The 16,526-nt window shown below is 33.0% G+C and overlaps 2 protein-coding genes across 3 annotated transcripts; both read right to left on the bottom strand.

Moving 5' to 3' along the window:
* Positions 1-1,146: 1,146 nt before the first annotated feature.
* Positions 1,147-2,150, bottom strand: LOC130636044 (uncharacterized). The gene has a single exon (XM_057445630.1). It carries the CDS (start codon positions 1,997-1,999, stop codon positions 1,220-1,222), a length of 780 nt encoding a protein of 259 aa, XP_057301613.1. The 5' UTR covers positions 2,000-2,150; the 3' UTR covers positions 1,147-1,219.
* A 208-nt stretch (positions 2,151-2,358) lies between these two features.
* On the bottom strand, positions 2,359-13,604 carry LOC130636042 (uncharacterized). Of its 2 annotated transcripts, XM_057445629.1 has the most exons (5): positions 9,942-10,066; positions 9,832-9,849; positions 3,948-4,403; positions 3,244-3,561; positions 2,359-3,016 (listed from the first exon to the last, which is right to left on the bottom strand). In XM_057445629.1, exons 3-5 carry the CDS (start codon positions 4,348-4,350, stop codon positions 2,523-2,525), a joined length of 1,215 nt encoding a protein of 404 aa, XP_057301612.1. In that variant the 5' UTR covers positions 4,351-4,403; positions 9,832-9,849; positions 9,942-10,066; the 3' UTR covers positions 2,359-2,522. The 2 variants fall into 2 exon arrangements, with proteins under 2 accessions (XP_057301612.1, XP_057301611.1); XM_057445628.1 differs by lacking the exons at positions 9,832-9,849; positions 9,942-10,066 and adding an exon at positions 13,359-13,604.
* Positions 13,605-16,526: the final 2,922 nt, after the last annotated feature.

Here is a 16,526-nt window from a genome sequence, read left to right as displayed (position 1 = left end):
TGAGATTAAATATCAATTCCACAATGACATTGTTTCGAAGGTTGAACGTTATCATATACCAAGCTGCCTAGTTATCAACTCAGATCAAATAACAACCGCAATTGTATAAAGGTACACATTGTGATGAAATAGACATAAAGTTACGCTTTTTTCAATGAAATCGCTACATGCAGGGTGGGCAGTCTACTTATATAATCATATGACATCGGCAGAAGCGAAAAAGATCATCGACAGTGGATGGACTTCGTTTGGCATTTAAGATGCAATTAGCTTGGAATTACATTAGAAACGAAAATTTTCGGACGGAAACACTTTCGGATTTTTTTTTTGTGCAAAAATTTTTGTTTTTCTAATTTTTTTAAAAAAGGAGCAGTGCATAGAAATTATATATAGGGTAACCAGAAAATCAATAAAAAATGCAGTTTTTGAACTTATTATTTTCATTATCTTTACATTTGGCTGAGGCTCTATTTATAACGTTGGATAGGCCAGCCCCGATTTTAGATCTTGATTGAATATATGTACACTTTAAATGCTTTTAGCCTTCTTTTTGTGTCATTTTCCGTAATCATTACTTTTAAAATTTGGGTAAAATTCGTTCAAAAGACTTACCCATACATTTTTCACCTTATAAATCTTGTCCGAAAATTTTTCCGCTGAAATAAAAAAAAAAATGTGTCTGAATTTTTTCGCCGAAACATTTTACGCCGAAAATTTAGTTCTTAATGTCCACGCATTACCGTCGACCGACTCGTTCAATGACATGACTCTATGTATAACCTTACTTCGGAGTTTGAATCGATAGGCTTCTCGAGAGATGACGACGATTCGTCAGACGAACAAGAAGTTTTGGATCCACAAGATGATCGTAATATTTTTAAAGTGTTTGACGTACATATATCTACTGTTTTATTTTTGTAAGAAAGTACATGGAAATTCAAAAAATTAAGTAATTAATAATTGACTAGTTTTTAAATATATCGCCTGAAAGATAAAAAAAAGTTAAAAAAATTTGCGGGAAAAAACTTTCGCGGATGGCCAATTACCAAATTTTAAGAAATTAACTTTCGCGAAAAACGCCAAAAAACGTGAAATCTTTCTGGCCGAAAAACTTTTTGACCTTAAAGTAGATAAAAAAAGAGAGGATCGCTCGAACGTTTATAATCCATAAAATAAGCAATGCATACGTGTAGTCTTCACGCATTCAATAATTACAAATTTAATAATATCCGTCACGGATTAACAAAAGAATACTTATAATAGGAACATGTCGTGCAGCTATGGTCATGGTTTTCCACTTCCCTATACCAGCGTGCTTTGTCCACATTTTAACGTCCATATCGACAATAAGAGTAATAGCGAATAACAAACACATTAACAATTTACACATCTTGACAACTTCATACCCACTGTAGATACAAATGCTACACATCATATAAACAGCAATGTAGATATACACAGTCAATGCGCCGCCCGGCAACGCCTTCGCATGGGAGCTGAACTCCTCTTCGCTATTCCATATTAAGACGGCTGTTAGCATGGTATACGCTCCAATTAATTGACGCCCAAAAGTCAACAGATATTTATTCTTATCCGCAGCTCCTTTGTTTTTAGCAATACCGCCGGCAACCGATAAATAACACCCAATAATACCAAGATTTCTACAAAGCAAACGCATTGCTATTTGTTCTCCCTTTGTAAGAGTGTATTCGTCGTAAGAAATGACGATTGTCTGAACAGCCATTGCAAGTGCTGTCCAACGTTTCAAACCAAACATGTCGAACGAAAGAAGAGTTCCACCAACAAAGGCCACGCCTAAGTGTGCGTAAATATAATTAAAAGCGGTACGATCGAACTGTCTCGTTTTTGACTCTTCTGCTGTCGTGACCATCATCAACACAGCGCATAGGTATGGATACCTTGTCATGGTGAATGCAGCAGCTTCATACGTCGCGATAAAGAAATTCTTTTTAAACGATATCGAATTCTCCTCCGACATGTTTCTTCTATAAAGCTGAATATAAAAAATTGGCTAAAAATTATAAAGAAAAGGCATATGTAGTCAAATAGTGAAGAAGAGCGAGTTTTAAAGATTTAAATGACCAAATTGTAATCTTTTGTCAAGATAGTTGAACTGACTTAAATGGGATTTAAGCTTCACAAACCTAGAAAATAAAATATTTACCCTTCTGAAAAAATTAATATATTCACTCTTATTAATGTTAATATTGTAAGTAAGGATGTCCTCAACTACAGTCTTGAAATTAACACATTGAAGAAAGCGTACAGTAGAACTCATTAAATCTATATACCGCGAAAGCAAATATATAATGCTTCCAGAAAAAAAAATACAATACATTGACACAACAATATATTATGCATTCGGAACAAACTTTTTAACCAGCATCATCATTTTACACTATAGATTTTTTTAAACCAGTACCAAGAATAAAAAAATGTAGAATCCAAACTGTAAATTTTTTTGCTATACTGTTTATATAAAGGACGGCTTGGCCTAAGTTTTAAAACACAGTATCAATGGCTTCGAACCATGCTAACAAAGAGGTATCGGTCAAAACATAATCATAAAACTCCCGCTCAGACAACTTTCCATCCATGTCTAAGTCGGCATTGCGCATGATTTGATCAACCAACTCAGTGATCGCATCTTGCGTCATAGCTTCGACTGCGGACAAGCGGTCGTGCGTTCTCAGGTTCTTATTGCTTCGTGGTTTACTGTGAAATGTTGTTCCTTTATCCACTTCTTCAGAACTGGAGTTGCGCATTTTTCTGCTCCAAATACTAGACGCAGTATTGTTGTTTCCAGTCTCCGGTATTGGCGCGTTGAATACGGCTGATATGGGACGGTTACCAGAATCGTCATAGGACGCCATCATTTCTTCTTCGCAGGAACGAACAACATCGCGCACTAATTCCATACTCAACTGGTGATACGCTTTCATTATGTGTTGAAAGTCATCTTTTGAAATATAGCCATCATCGTCGAGATCGTAACCTGCGAAAATTGAGATATCAGAGTGCTTATCCTGAATACTTCAACTTAATATCATTCCAAAAAAAAGAAATCTTTATGGAAAAACAACTTAAGTAAATAGATTCTTTTTTTGAGGAAAAATGTGTTGAATGCTGAAAACGGTTTTTTGCCTAAAATCTTGACAAAATCCCTGATCTTCTCTACTCCGATTTAAATCTTCTTTGTTTTTATTCGCGATAAGTACGAACCTTTAAAAACATATTTAATTCTCTCAGATTTCATTCCTTTTGCCATGATAGACATTCCATGAACAAAATCATCGAAGTTTATAAATCCGTCTCCATCACTATCATAAAATCGAAACAGTTGCTCCACAACTAAATTTCTCTTTGAAGTTAACGGTCCAAGACAAACGTGAAAAACATCTTTTGTGATACCCTTCTCATGAGAACAAAGCGATTTAAATTGTTCGTATAACACTTCGATATAGGTTGCATCGAAATGTGTTTTTTCCCGCAACTGAAGTGCTTCTTGCCAAGGTAGATTTTTTTCGACCGATTTTTTACCTAAACAAAAAATGTGGGTTTATGAATAAAAAGAAACAAACGACAACAGAGTTATTTGTTTGCACATAATGTATTTTTAAGGCAAACCCTGCGAATTCTTCTTTGCAATGTAAGGCGTCTTTGGTACACTCCTTTAACTTTAGGTTTGCAATATCTTTGTTTCTCTGTTCCCCCAACAACTGTTTGCAAAAAAATCTCAAGAAAATTTGGAGATTGAAATCACGAAATCACAAATAAAGGTTTGGAGTCAATTTAGAGACTTTTTTTAACGGTCTTACTAATGTATGCAGAATCACATTTAACACTACAACACATCTCAACAATTTCGCATTTCTTGTACATGTGTTTCTGTGCATTGTACACAAAAATCATTTATATGTCCTTACCTGGATAGAAGACAGGTAACAGGGACGTTCTTGGGTTTGCCAGCGGTGGGATAGGAATAATAATTTTTAGAAACAAATGCGTCAAGTCGTGATCGCACGACGGTTCGCAACGAGAGCAGATATCGTAATCAACGCAATTTGCGCATTTGAATCGCACGCCTGTTAGAGGATTAGAGTTACATATATTACAGCTGATTCCGCGATGCACGATGTAGTCTCTTTTCGACTGAGATTCGCCAATGCTGTATAGTAAGTTAAGCAGTGTTTCTGACTCTTTCTTATTATCTGGGTCGCAATCTTTGATTTCTTCCATCATTGACGTATTAACTTCTTGTTCGTCTTGATCAGAAATTCCAACTGTCGTCGACTGTTCTCTCCTACTATTGCGAGTGTCAGGTGTCATGTGAGTGTTCAAATGATCAAAGTTGTACGCGGTTTCACCATCACGACGGGGATCTGGAAGGTAAAAGAAAATGATTTAATAAATTTACATTTTAATATTGGTAACACTCATGATGAGCAAACATTGTTTGAAATTACTTTTTCTAGGATTACTTTGAAAAAGAGACAACCTTCTTCGCTCCGAGTTTATAAACAACTTGTTTCCGTTAGATACGGCGTGCACATTAAACCGGGGGCAAAATTAAATTATTATATTTATAACGACCCTGTGAGGCTTTTAAAATAAAAACAAAACAAATAAAAACGTTTAAAAATAAAAAAACTTAGTAAATGAAATAAAAAACAGAGTTTTTTTTTAAAGTAATAAGAAAGAAGAATTAAATCTCTATAATAATACGGTGTGTCTGTCTGTGTGTCTGTGACAGGCAAAGTGGATGTCTTCATTTTCTTTTGATGTTGCCGAAAAATGCATGTCTAATATGTTAAGTTTTCTGACGTTACGGCGCGACGTCAATAACACTACTTTAACGTCAATATCTGATATTAAAATAATGAAGCCATTACAGTGCACTTAAAACTTTGAGGCCAAATAACTTGGAAACGAGGTGGTGACGTCAATGATTTTTCACCGCATAGGTAACTAGGAACCACCTAGGACCAATTTGGGTAATCTTCCCAAACCTGGGTCCCCAAATCCGTTTTGGAATGGACGGGTTGGTGACGTCATCAAAAAACCTTCAAACCCTAATCTCAGCAACCGTTTGTCAAAAGTACATGATCCAATACATTTTCTTAATCAGCGTTAAAAGATCTATACGATGAAGATACAAATTTCTAAAAAAAAAATTATGTGTTGCCAGGCCATTCCTGATGTCAGCAAAATTTTAAAACCCTTATATTATCCCATTAACCGCTCATTAAAAACGCATGATCATATACATTTTCTTGTTAAGCGTTTTAAGCTCTACACGATAGAGGCAACAAAAATGAACTAATTTTCGGTAAATTTTTTTTCTATATACACTGCTGACGTCGGCAAAACATCTAAAACAACCTATTTTTTCATTGTTTTTACCTAAGTTGATTTTTCCACGGGCCTTATTGACTAGTGTTTAAATAGTTACTCCTGATTTGCGTTTTTTTTTAACTTGGTAAATTTTAGCGTAACGCCACGTCCTAAGAAAGTGACCCGTACTTTGCGTGTCGTGGACTCACATGGTCACTCACGCAAGGGTATTATTATATAGATTAGCCGAATTCCCGTGGAAGAATCCACTGACTCTCTCATTAAACCAATGTAAGGGATACCAAACAAAAACATACAATACAGTAATTTGTATTTTCAAAACTCTCATTTTAATCTCGACCCCGGGCTCTTTGTCTCTTTTATAACGGGATGGCAAAAAGAGAAAAAAGCCCTGGGATCGAGGTTGTTCACAACCTACATTATTCTATGTTATGTCTATGTTTCTATGTTTTCTATGTCTGAAACAAAACGTCTAAAAATATAAGCATGTGCAACAACAAAAATTACGAAATAAAAATGGAAAATGTCCAAAAAAATCAAAGACGTCTAACAACCGTTACGTAAAAAGCGAAATACGCTAAAACTATATACTTGCTTTGCCATTCCAGAAGTACACCAGGGAAAAAAAATACCAAACATTAAAAAAATTCAACATTTTTCATTAAGTCATACAAAATCAGCTATTCAGTCTGCATACGGCAAACCTTCCAAAGTTATACTCAAAATATAAGAAATTAATAGTTGAAAACACATAAAAGAGAAATATAAAAACTTGAATCATTTGGTATATTGTATATCTACCGAAACATTTCAATCCAAAATATTAAAAGAACAGTTTGCTTTAACCTTGGAGGAAAGAATACGGAAGGAGAAACAACTCTTTTAATTCTATTGAAACACTGCGTGAGGTTCTAGCAGGTGTCTGTATAGAAACTTAATTTGAAATTTTGGCGGTTGTGTGACTAAATTATTCGTGAATAACAATTCGCAACTATGATTGGTTATAAAAACAATTAGATAATTTGATGATGAATTTGATAATATTATCAAAACAAGAAGCCATATAGAAATCGGTAAAATTTCTTTTGTTTTTATGTTAACATAATTAGCGAAGAAGCACATACTCGACACTTTTGTAAACAAAAAGAACAAGAAGCCCTGGGGGCTCTAAGAATTTCCGCGCGCTACCAAAATATTTGATGAAAACCTGCTAATTCGTTGTGTTATTGTGCCAAACATTCGAAGGGGTTTGGTGCATGAACCTCTGAAGATAAAGCACACCAGTGACATTATATCTTACAAAAAACGCAAACAAAACGAAACGTGTCATAATAAACTCACATTTTAAAAGAAATTACTAACAAAAAATACAGCCTATCATTCATGGTTGAAAGTCTTGCGATTGAAACGTTTATGGTCTTAAACGGCATTAGTTGACAAAAAATCAAAATTTTGATGTGACCATCATTTTCAGCATACTTTTTTTATTAACTGTGTCAATTTTTGTCGAAAATAAAGCAGTTTTAATTTTTGGATAAATTTTGGCCTGAAATGACATTTAGGCAAGAAGAAATCAAACTTTTGTACCATCATCATTTTCAGCATACTTTATTTGTTAACTGTGCCAGATTTAGCCGAAAATGAAGTGATTTTAATTTTTGGACTAATTTTGGCCTAAAATGGCATTTAGGTGACAAAAATCAAAATTTTGATGTCACCATTATGTTCAGCATACTTTATTTGTTGAGTGTTCCAAATTTTGTTGAAAATAAAGTAGTTCTAATTTTTGGACCAATTTTGGCCTAAAATGACATTTAGGTGACAAAAATCAAAATTATTATGTTACCATTATGTTCAGCATACTTTTTTTGTTAATTGTGCCAAAATTTGTCAAAAATAAAGTAGTTTTAATTTTTGGACCAACTTTGGCCTAAAATGACATTTAAGGTGGCAAAAAACCAAAATTTTGATGTCACCCTCATGTTCACCATACCTTTTTTGTTAATTGTGCCAAAATTTGTCAAAAATAAAGTAGTTTTAATTTTTGGACCAACTTTGGCCTAAAATGACATTTAGGTAACAAGAAATCAAAATTTTCATGTCACCATCATGTTCAGCATACTTTAATTGTTTACGGTGCCAAATTTTGTTATAAATAAAGTAGTTTTAATTTTTGGACCAATTTTGGCCTACAATGACATTTAAGGTGGCAAAAAACCAAGATTTTGATGTCACCATCATGTTCACCATACTTTTTTTGTTAATTGTGCCAAAATTTGTAAAAAATAAAGTAGTTTTAATTTTTGGACCAATTTTGGCCTACAATGACATTTAAGGTGGCAAAAAAACAAGATTTTGATGTCACCATCATGTTCACCATACTTTTTTTGTTAATTGTGCCAAAATTTGTAAAAAATAAAGTAGTTTTAATTTTTGGACCAACTTTGGCCTAAAATGACATTTAGGTAAGAAGAAATCAAAATTTTGATGTCACCATCATGTTCAGCATACTTTATTTGTTAAGTGTTCCAAATTTTGTTGAAAATAAAGTAGTTCTAATTTTTGGACCAATTTTGGCCTAAAATGACATTTAGGTGACAAAAATCAAAATTATTATGTCACCATTATGTTCAGCATACTTTTTTGTTAACTGTGCCAAATTTTGTCGAAAACAAATACAAATTTTGGCCTGAAGCGTCAATACTAGACTTCCCAGTAGTTAAGGAGCTTGGGTACGAAGTTTACATCTGTAATGGACCAACGTGAAATCCCAGGGTCGATTTTTTCTCAAAAAATGCTCCGAAATAAAAAACGACGGTTTTAAAGAATTTCCTACGCCTTCGGGCGCGGAAATTCAAAAAGTTTATATCTCGTTTTAAAACGACGTTCTGTTATAAGAAGTTATTTCTTTAGTTAGAATAAACATTAATCCAGCACACATTTTGTCGGCACTCGTCCGGCGCATATCTATCTATATTGTTTTTCATGATCAAAGTGGTATACTCAAGCCTGCAAAAATAGGTTAATATCATGGTTAAACGCTTATTTCCAAACGTAATGTTGAAGTTTTTAACAGCAATGTTTACCGACTTATATTAGGCACACTTTCCATGCAATAATCACGTGCCTGCAGCGTGTTACAGTCAGATTTTAATAGAAAAAAGTTAGCCTCTATTAAAGGAGAATATGGAATTTGATCATTTTTTTGCGAAAAAGACTCGGTCGAGCACCTCACGCACTGATTCTTTTGAAATTAAAAACAATAGAAAATTCAATACATTTAAAGCGTACAGAAATGAAGTTGTTTCTCCTTCCGTATTCTTTCCTCCAAGCTTTAACAGACCCAAACTCATAATCAAGAAAATCATGCATAAAATCAAAGAAGATAACAATGCAGCGTTTTTGAATTTAAGAATCGAATATATTTCAAACAATCGTAAATTAAGAGATGTAAACATTGATTTAAGTTTAGGTTTTAGGTTTAGGTTTTTTATAACGACATCAACACTGAATCACACAGTCTGTACTGTTAAAAACAGTTAGAGAAAAATTACGTTTTACAGTTTATGTAAATTCTTCTCTGGGATATACACGCTGTTTTTATAAGAATATAATTATTTCTGAAAAGAATCAAAACTTTTTTTAGTGTGGGGTAAAAAATGTGTTTCGAGTGCAGTAAAAAGAGTGTTAATATTATTCCCGACTATTATAGTTGATATTTTGTGATTGTTAACACATTTAAACAATAGCATGCATGTCTTAAATTTGAACAAAAGTTTTTGTGCATATTATTGTTAACACACGCAATTATAGATAACAATAGAAACATGCAAAATAGAAGTGATAGCAATAGACACATGAAGCTTTTTTATGTAAACATGACTTCATCACGCGACATCATGAAATGCTTGTACATGTAACATTACATTCAGGCGGTACTGTATACCCATATAGATTTTTTGGCATAGAGGTATAAATATTTATATCGTAATTAGTTATAGTTACAACTTATATCTGATTTCTATGAAGTACAACTCCAACTTTTTAACATAGTAAATTTTAGTATAATGCTTCGTCATAAGAAAGTGACCCATGATTTGCCTATTGTAGAGTCACATAGTTACTCACGCAGTACCCGTATTCCTGTGGAAGAATCCACTGTATCTCTCATTGAATCCATGTGAGGGCATTCAATCTATTGCATACAGCAACCCTCCCAAATTTTTACACAAAATGTAAGAAATCAACAGTTGATGACGCAGAATGAAAATATAAAAACTTGAATCATTTCAGCATGCTGCCGTCTACCGCAATACTTTAACCCCAAATATTAAAAAGAACAGTTCGCCTTAACCCAAAAATAAAAAGAAAATATCAAAAATGAAAAAAAAATCAATCACTTCGGTCATATATCAACCTCTCCCATAAAAGTTTACACAAAATATAAAATATTACCTTGCAACCGGTTAAGATCTAAATATACAAAAAATATTTTTTTGATAATTTGTCTTTCTTAACAAATGTTCATCACAAGTTATGAAATTACTAAATTAAATTATTTTTACCTTTAAACTTAAATAAATTGTCAGTCAACTAAAATCAGTCATTTCTGTCAATTGCATACCTTCCTTTTTTACAGACATTTACACAATATATAGTCTATGGAAAAATCCACTTAATCAGGGAGACAATTGGTAACAATTTTTGTGACGCTGTTTCTTCTATTGTGTCCAGGTTAAAGCACTGATCAGAATAATGCATAGGATTACGTACTTTCCACAAAGTAAGTAAATATTATGATTGAAAAATTTTTTTGATGATGTATATACAATTTTTTTCCAGATTTTTATTTGTGTAAAGTTAAAAGAAATATTCCTCGAAACTCTTGCAAAATTTAGTGGGTATAAGCACACATTCCAGCATGTAAAAATCAGGCTTGACAACATGCAGAAAATATTTCAATTATTTTCATGGAAAGCAGAAATAAAGGTAAACTTGGCAATGTAATATAATCACACGTCATAGCCTTACATGTCAGATCATTGTCGCCTTCTTGATAACAATGCAGCGTTTTCGAATTTAAGAATTGAATATATTTTAAACGACCGGAACGTAACATTTGTAAACATTGATTTAAGTTTGTTTACATTTTGTTATAATGATCCTAACCGAAAAAAACTACTTTTTATATAAATTCTCATTCAGGAAAAACACGCTGTGTTATATAAGAATAGTGATTTTTGTTTTAGCCTCAATATTCTCAACTTTTGACAAATATTATCTCCTCATAATTCTTATTAGATTCTTAGCATGACTATGACGTAATAAAATACAGTTTACTATAATTTGCTATAGCTAACGGCAAATTCTGCTGCGCGTAACAAGTCTACTTTTGCTTTGGACAGATAAAGAAGTTCAGCTTACTTGAAAGTAATAAGAAAGTAACCTTCTAAAACCTTCCTGACTGCAGGTCAACTTATGCCACATGAGGAAATTTGGATTGGTCATACGGATGTATACATTTAACATATAAATTCAGAGCAAGGGATCCACATTCATAACAATGAATGTGTGTCTGCTTGTGAGGAAATTGATGACAAAGGTGATAATATTTTCAAGTTTGAGTAGAATTTCACAGACATCTTTATCAACTTCACAGACAAAACTTTTTATCTTTGCATTGCGGAAAAAACATTTCTCTAATTTTTTGTTTTACTTAAACCATAAAATTAAAAATACTTTATTCTGTTACAAAAAAAAGACCACAATTTAAAGGTTCCCTTCTGCTAAAAATCAAGTTGAGCTCATATTAAAGATCTTTGAAAGTTGTCTAGAAATCTTTTTATTTTTTTGAAAAATCTTTATCGGTTCTCGCGATATTTGTCTTAAAAGTAGCGCTAATTATACGAAATTGTGACGTTATGAGTATGCATTGAGCATAATTATGGTAACTAAATAAAAAATATTATGTAAAATGTTCAAAACTCGTTGAAGTGAATGGCCAGAAAACATTTTTAACTCTATATGGCTTTTCAAAAATGTTAAAGTAACTCCCTTGCAGAGCATACTCATGCAGGCCATTTCTTGAATAAAACTATGCCAGAGCTACAAAAAGCACCCGTTAGAAAAATAACGAGTGCTATGGTGTGTGAAAAATCGCACTCATAAGCAAAATTTACAAGTGCGATGTGAATATTTGCAAGTGTGATTCACTCTTAACTTTTTTTTGTTTACCGCAACGTTATATGCTATTTAAGCTGTATAGAAATGAAGTCTTGCAAGAAATATATGATTAAAAGAAATATAAAAGGAAAATTTTGAGTTGTGCAGTCTCATTGTGTATGAATATTTTTTTTTTAATATTTATTTTTGAAGGGCATAAAGATGAATATTCGCCATACCCTTCTTGTGGACAAACAATTATATTTGTGGGCCACCAAGAAGGTATTTTCTTCAGCCACCTGGTGGTGAAAATATAAAAATACATTTCAATTATTGCGCAACATCTTTTTTTTCTGCTATTCAAAAAAATGTTGTGAAATTGCTTTAACTTTCTATTGCTTGCTAATCTCTGAAACACAATGCTGGAGATTATTTTACTTTTGTGTTGAATGTAATTCTAATCTATTTATATCTTTGCAATCACATTGAGCACATTGAAATGACTTGCTTCTGGTAATAGAGCAATATATAGCAGGTATCATTTTGAGGTTCAATTGACAGGTATTTCACAACCTAGTGCTCAGGACTTAATTATTAATCCCTGTTGAAAATATTGATAAATGTTAAAATAAATAGATAAATAGTATAGATGATGATTTTCTTTTTTTATGTTCGCTACCTTCAAGCAACAGGTGGCCACTGAGAATATTAAAAATAAATATAAAATACAATTAATTAGACATACGCAACTATCTCCTCTTTATTGCCGCCATTCATTTTATCATACACACTGTGATTGCTGAGATAAAAATAGATAACAAAATTCTATAAACATTAGAGAAGATTGTTCCGTATATTGCTGTTACAGACAACCCGTGATAAATATTATGTTGTTTATTTTTATGCTTAAAAAATACATAAAAAAACAGAATTTTTACTTTAGGTTTAATAGCCCTTTTCATCATTCTATAATATTTTGGAAAAAGAAAAAATTTACGAGTGTGATAAAAAGCACTTGTAAATTTTTTTACCAGTGTGCGGGCAAGTGAGCGTGCGATCGCACTCGTCTCAAGGAATGGCCTATGACATCATGCATAATTAGTGAATCTTCTTAGTCCAAATTTAAAGAACCAATCAAGAATTTTAAAAAAAATATTCAAATTCCTAGACAACCTTTCAAGCTCTTTCCTATGAGCTCAACTTGATTTTTCGCGGGAGGTAACCTTTAAAAATCTCATTAAACAAACTGTGATAATTCATTATTATCAAATGCATGTAAAGAATTTAGGCAAAATGGAAGGACTACATGATTTAAAAAAATTGGTCAAGTACACTAGTACTTTTATTATAATGTTAGCAAAGCTCTGTACTCTAATTGTGTGTTTTTTCTTTTTTTGATTAAAAATACCTTATTTAAGGTGAGAAGTAAGTGGTTCTGGCGAATAAGAGGTAGACCTTAACAGTAAAAAAACCCAACCTATCACCAAGTTACTTACACATTGGTCTGCCAAAACTTAAGCTTAATCAAGTCTCTAAATAATAGCCACCTTTTGTCAGTTTGTCGGCTAAAACCAGTGCTAAACACATACGAAATATTTAAGGTACAGATAACAAATGCATATTTTTATTGATTTGTTGCAACTTGCAAATTCTTGTGAAGAAAGACTATTATAATAGTAGAATTAGTTACTTGTAGAATTTAGTTAAATCTTATTGTTAACAAAACCCCCTCGCGTCCCAACCCCTTAAAAAAAATTAATTTTTTACAACACAGGTTTCTAGCAGAAGGTATTTACAAATGGTCCAAAAACATAACATACCTGGGGAACGGTATAAGGAAGTATGTTCCAGTCTACTAGGCAATGGATAAGCTTCCCTTTTGCTCTTTTTGTAAGTTCTTCGTTTCTTCAAAATAGTGATCACTTTCAAACTAACAATTACACTACCAGCTCCAGCTACAATACCAACGACAAAACCATACACACCCTTTGTCCAACCATTCTCACTCATAGTGATTTACATCATAAATGAAGCCATTCAATGAATAGATACTTTATGTAAATGGCATACCTGTGAATGAAAAAACATATATTTAATAAAAGAAAATGAGGATACACATGTCACATACAGCTTCTGCAACTCTGAGTAGCTGGCAATTTAACTGATTAAATTGTTGCATCGATTTTTCCACAAAAATGTTTCATTGCTCCTTTTACAAAAGTGAGACAATAAGGAAGATTTTCATTCTTTTTTTAAATAATTTTAATGGCTTATTAACCGTTTAACCTCTGTCACTCGCATGGACCTCACAGCGTTCGGTCCATGACATCATGGCCTCGGCCTATATTTTCCTGTATAGACAGACTAATAAGGTTAATAAGTCATTTATTACCCCAATTGTAACACTCTAATGTGAATTTCTTTTTGTTTAGACTAGACCTAAATATATTATTAACTAATAAGATACCATCATGTGTCGGTTTTACACTGGCAAATATTGATACTCCCAGTTTAAAGACACTGATTGATACTCGAAAAAGATTGATACTCAACACAAAGTAATTTTGAAAACGAAGATACATAGGTTCACATCAGACACCTTCAGACAGGCAACAGACACCTTCATAACTTCCTCACCAGAGACTTGGTCTCAAGCTATTATCACACCAGGTGGGCCCTGATTGACCAAGGTAAGACGCATTTTCCTTCCCTTACTTCAAGCGTGGGTTGCAAGTGACTAACAGTGCCAACTAGCCTGAAAATTCAAGCGGAGACATTGTCTCACCAAAGTGAATATTAGATGAGACCACTCCAGTTTCTTCTTGTTCTCAAGTTTCTGTGAGCATGAACTTCAGTGAAGAACAATTCAACACACTGATAGCCACTTTAAAGGGTGACAACCCACCAGCTGCACCAGATACACTGGCTCCTACCACACCAACACCTAAAAATGATCCCGCAGCCCTAGGACCGATTCAACAATGCACCCCGAAACAGATAAAACTCAACTTATTCAATGAATGGGTGGAAGATGCAGAAAACAGGATGGACTATATTGGAGTCACACAGGACAAAGAAAAGATCATCCTCCTGAAAACATGGGGAGGGCCAGAAATGTTGGAACTCATCCGCACAGAGAAATCAAACCCAAACGCCAGACCGGCAATGGTTGGAGAAGGCGAACCAACCTATCCTGAAACAGTGGAAAGATTACGGGACCATCTGGCAAAGATGGTTACCAGAACGATGGCTATGCATCAATTATTGGGCACCCAGCAAGGCTCAAGAACATGGAGCGACTTCATGAGAGACCTAGAAAAGAAGGCAAAGACGCTGAACTTGTCAATAACGGTGACAAGTTTTTCAAGTCTACAGAAAACCATCAAAGTATCCAGTTCCATGGACATCAAAGATCCCGAAACGTTACAAAAGAAATACGATTATTGGTGATCTTAGTCACGCATACCAAATTTCTTCAGATTTTGAGCAAGAAAAATCAATAATAAGGAAAAAGTTCAAGAAAGCACTGTGCCCAGTCAGATTCTTCAACACTGTGCTCAATCAATTCAAAGATCGCTTGGTTATATATGATGACAAATTCATTATACCGCCTGATTTTTTTGAAGTTCCGAAAATGTTTCTCCTAATAGAACTTCCATACTGTGAAGTAAACGAATTAATTTCCAGGAGGTTTTTAAAAAAGTTTCACAAATTTACAAACTGTAAATTTGACGTAGCTATTTCGTGGAAAACTAAGAAAGTTAAACAGCTATTCACTTTGACAGAACGAAATCCCTATCCGTCATGTAAAATAGTGCTCTTGTACAGCAATTTATATTGGAGAGATAAAAAGAAATGTTATAACACAGTATAATGAGCATAACGCCATTAGAAAGGATTCAGAACCAGCAAAACACTTGCTAAACAATACAGGTCATCAATTTGTCTGGTTATTCTATCAGCACCCCTAAACACTAAAATACGGAAAAATTTAGAAGCATCAATAATTCCATTGAAAAAACCCGTATTAAATGATCAACTTGATTAAAAAAATCTTCTTTTATTTAGAAATGGCATGACATGATCAGTTAATTATTTTTCTATTTATTTTGTTTTATCTCCTAGGACCATTATGCTTTTTACTTTGTATATACTGACTGAAAAATTGTAACTTAGTAACATTTTATATGCACTGGCAATGGTTTTATACTGAAAAGGTTTTGCTTTATTTTAACTTGTTTGTCTTTACTTTTTTAACCCATCAATTTTCATGGCAAATCATACCAACACGCAAAAAGATATGAAATTGCCATTTTTTTTTCATTCATTTTCTGCCAACTATACTTCATTCTTCAAGACATTATTACAAAGACAAAATATTGTGTTAGCAGGTGCTGATTACACTAAAAAACAACAACAGTCCATAAAGAAACAATGACATCAAAGCTAGTTGAATGCTGTGTTAGTGCAACAGTTTTTAAATTCAAAGGAGAAATAAAAAAATACGGAGGTGGTGGAAAAAGCATTTTCATTACTGAAATCACCACAACTAACACGAGCTAAATATTCATTTAGCTCTATTCATCATAACATAGACATTATGATATTAATTAATTCTATAGACAAAGGATCACATCTTTCTGAATAAACTAGCTATAGCTATGTAATTATTTCTCTACGGCAAAATATAGTTGAGAAAAGTAAAAAGTCATCAACTAAGAGACTGTCTCCATCATCATTTCACATTTTATATATATGAATTAAATCATGATCATTACAATATCTTATCATCATTTATTAAAATTGTTTACAGATCGTTTCATGAAACAATTGTTTAACGACTTAAAACGATTGAAAATGATTGTAATTTTTTTGTTTTTTAAGCTCAAAAATGATACGAAGTGAAAGCGAATGGGAAACGATTGGAAAACGATTTCGCTATTTTAAAACGAATCTAGAAGCAAAATTTGAAAGGTGAGATAATTCTA

This window comes from Hydractinia symbiolongicarpus, chromosome 3 (assembly GCF_029227915.1).
Source record: "Hydractinia symbiolongicarpus strain clone_291-10 chromosome 3, HSymV2.1, whole genome shotgun sequence".
Lineage (NCBI taxonomy): Eukaryota > Metazoa > Cnidaria > Hydrozoa > Anthoathecata > Hydractiniidae > Hydractinia > Hydractinia symbiolongicarpus.
This window is presented reverse-complemented; position numbering and strand designations above follow the sequence as displayed.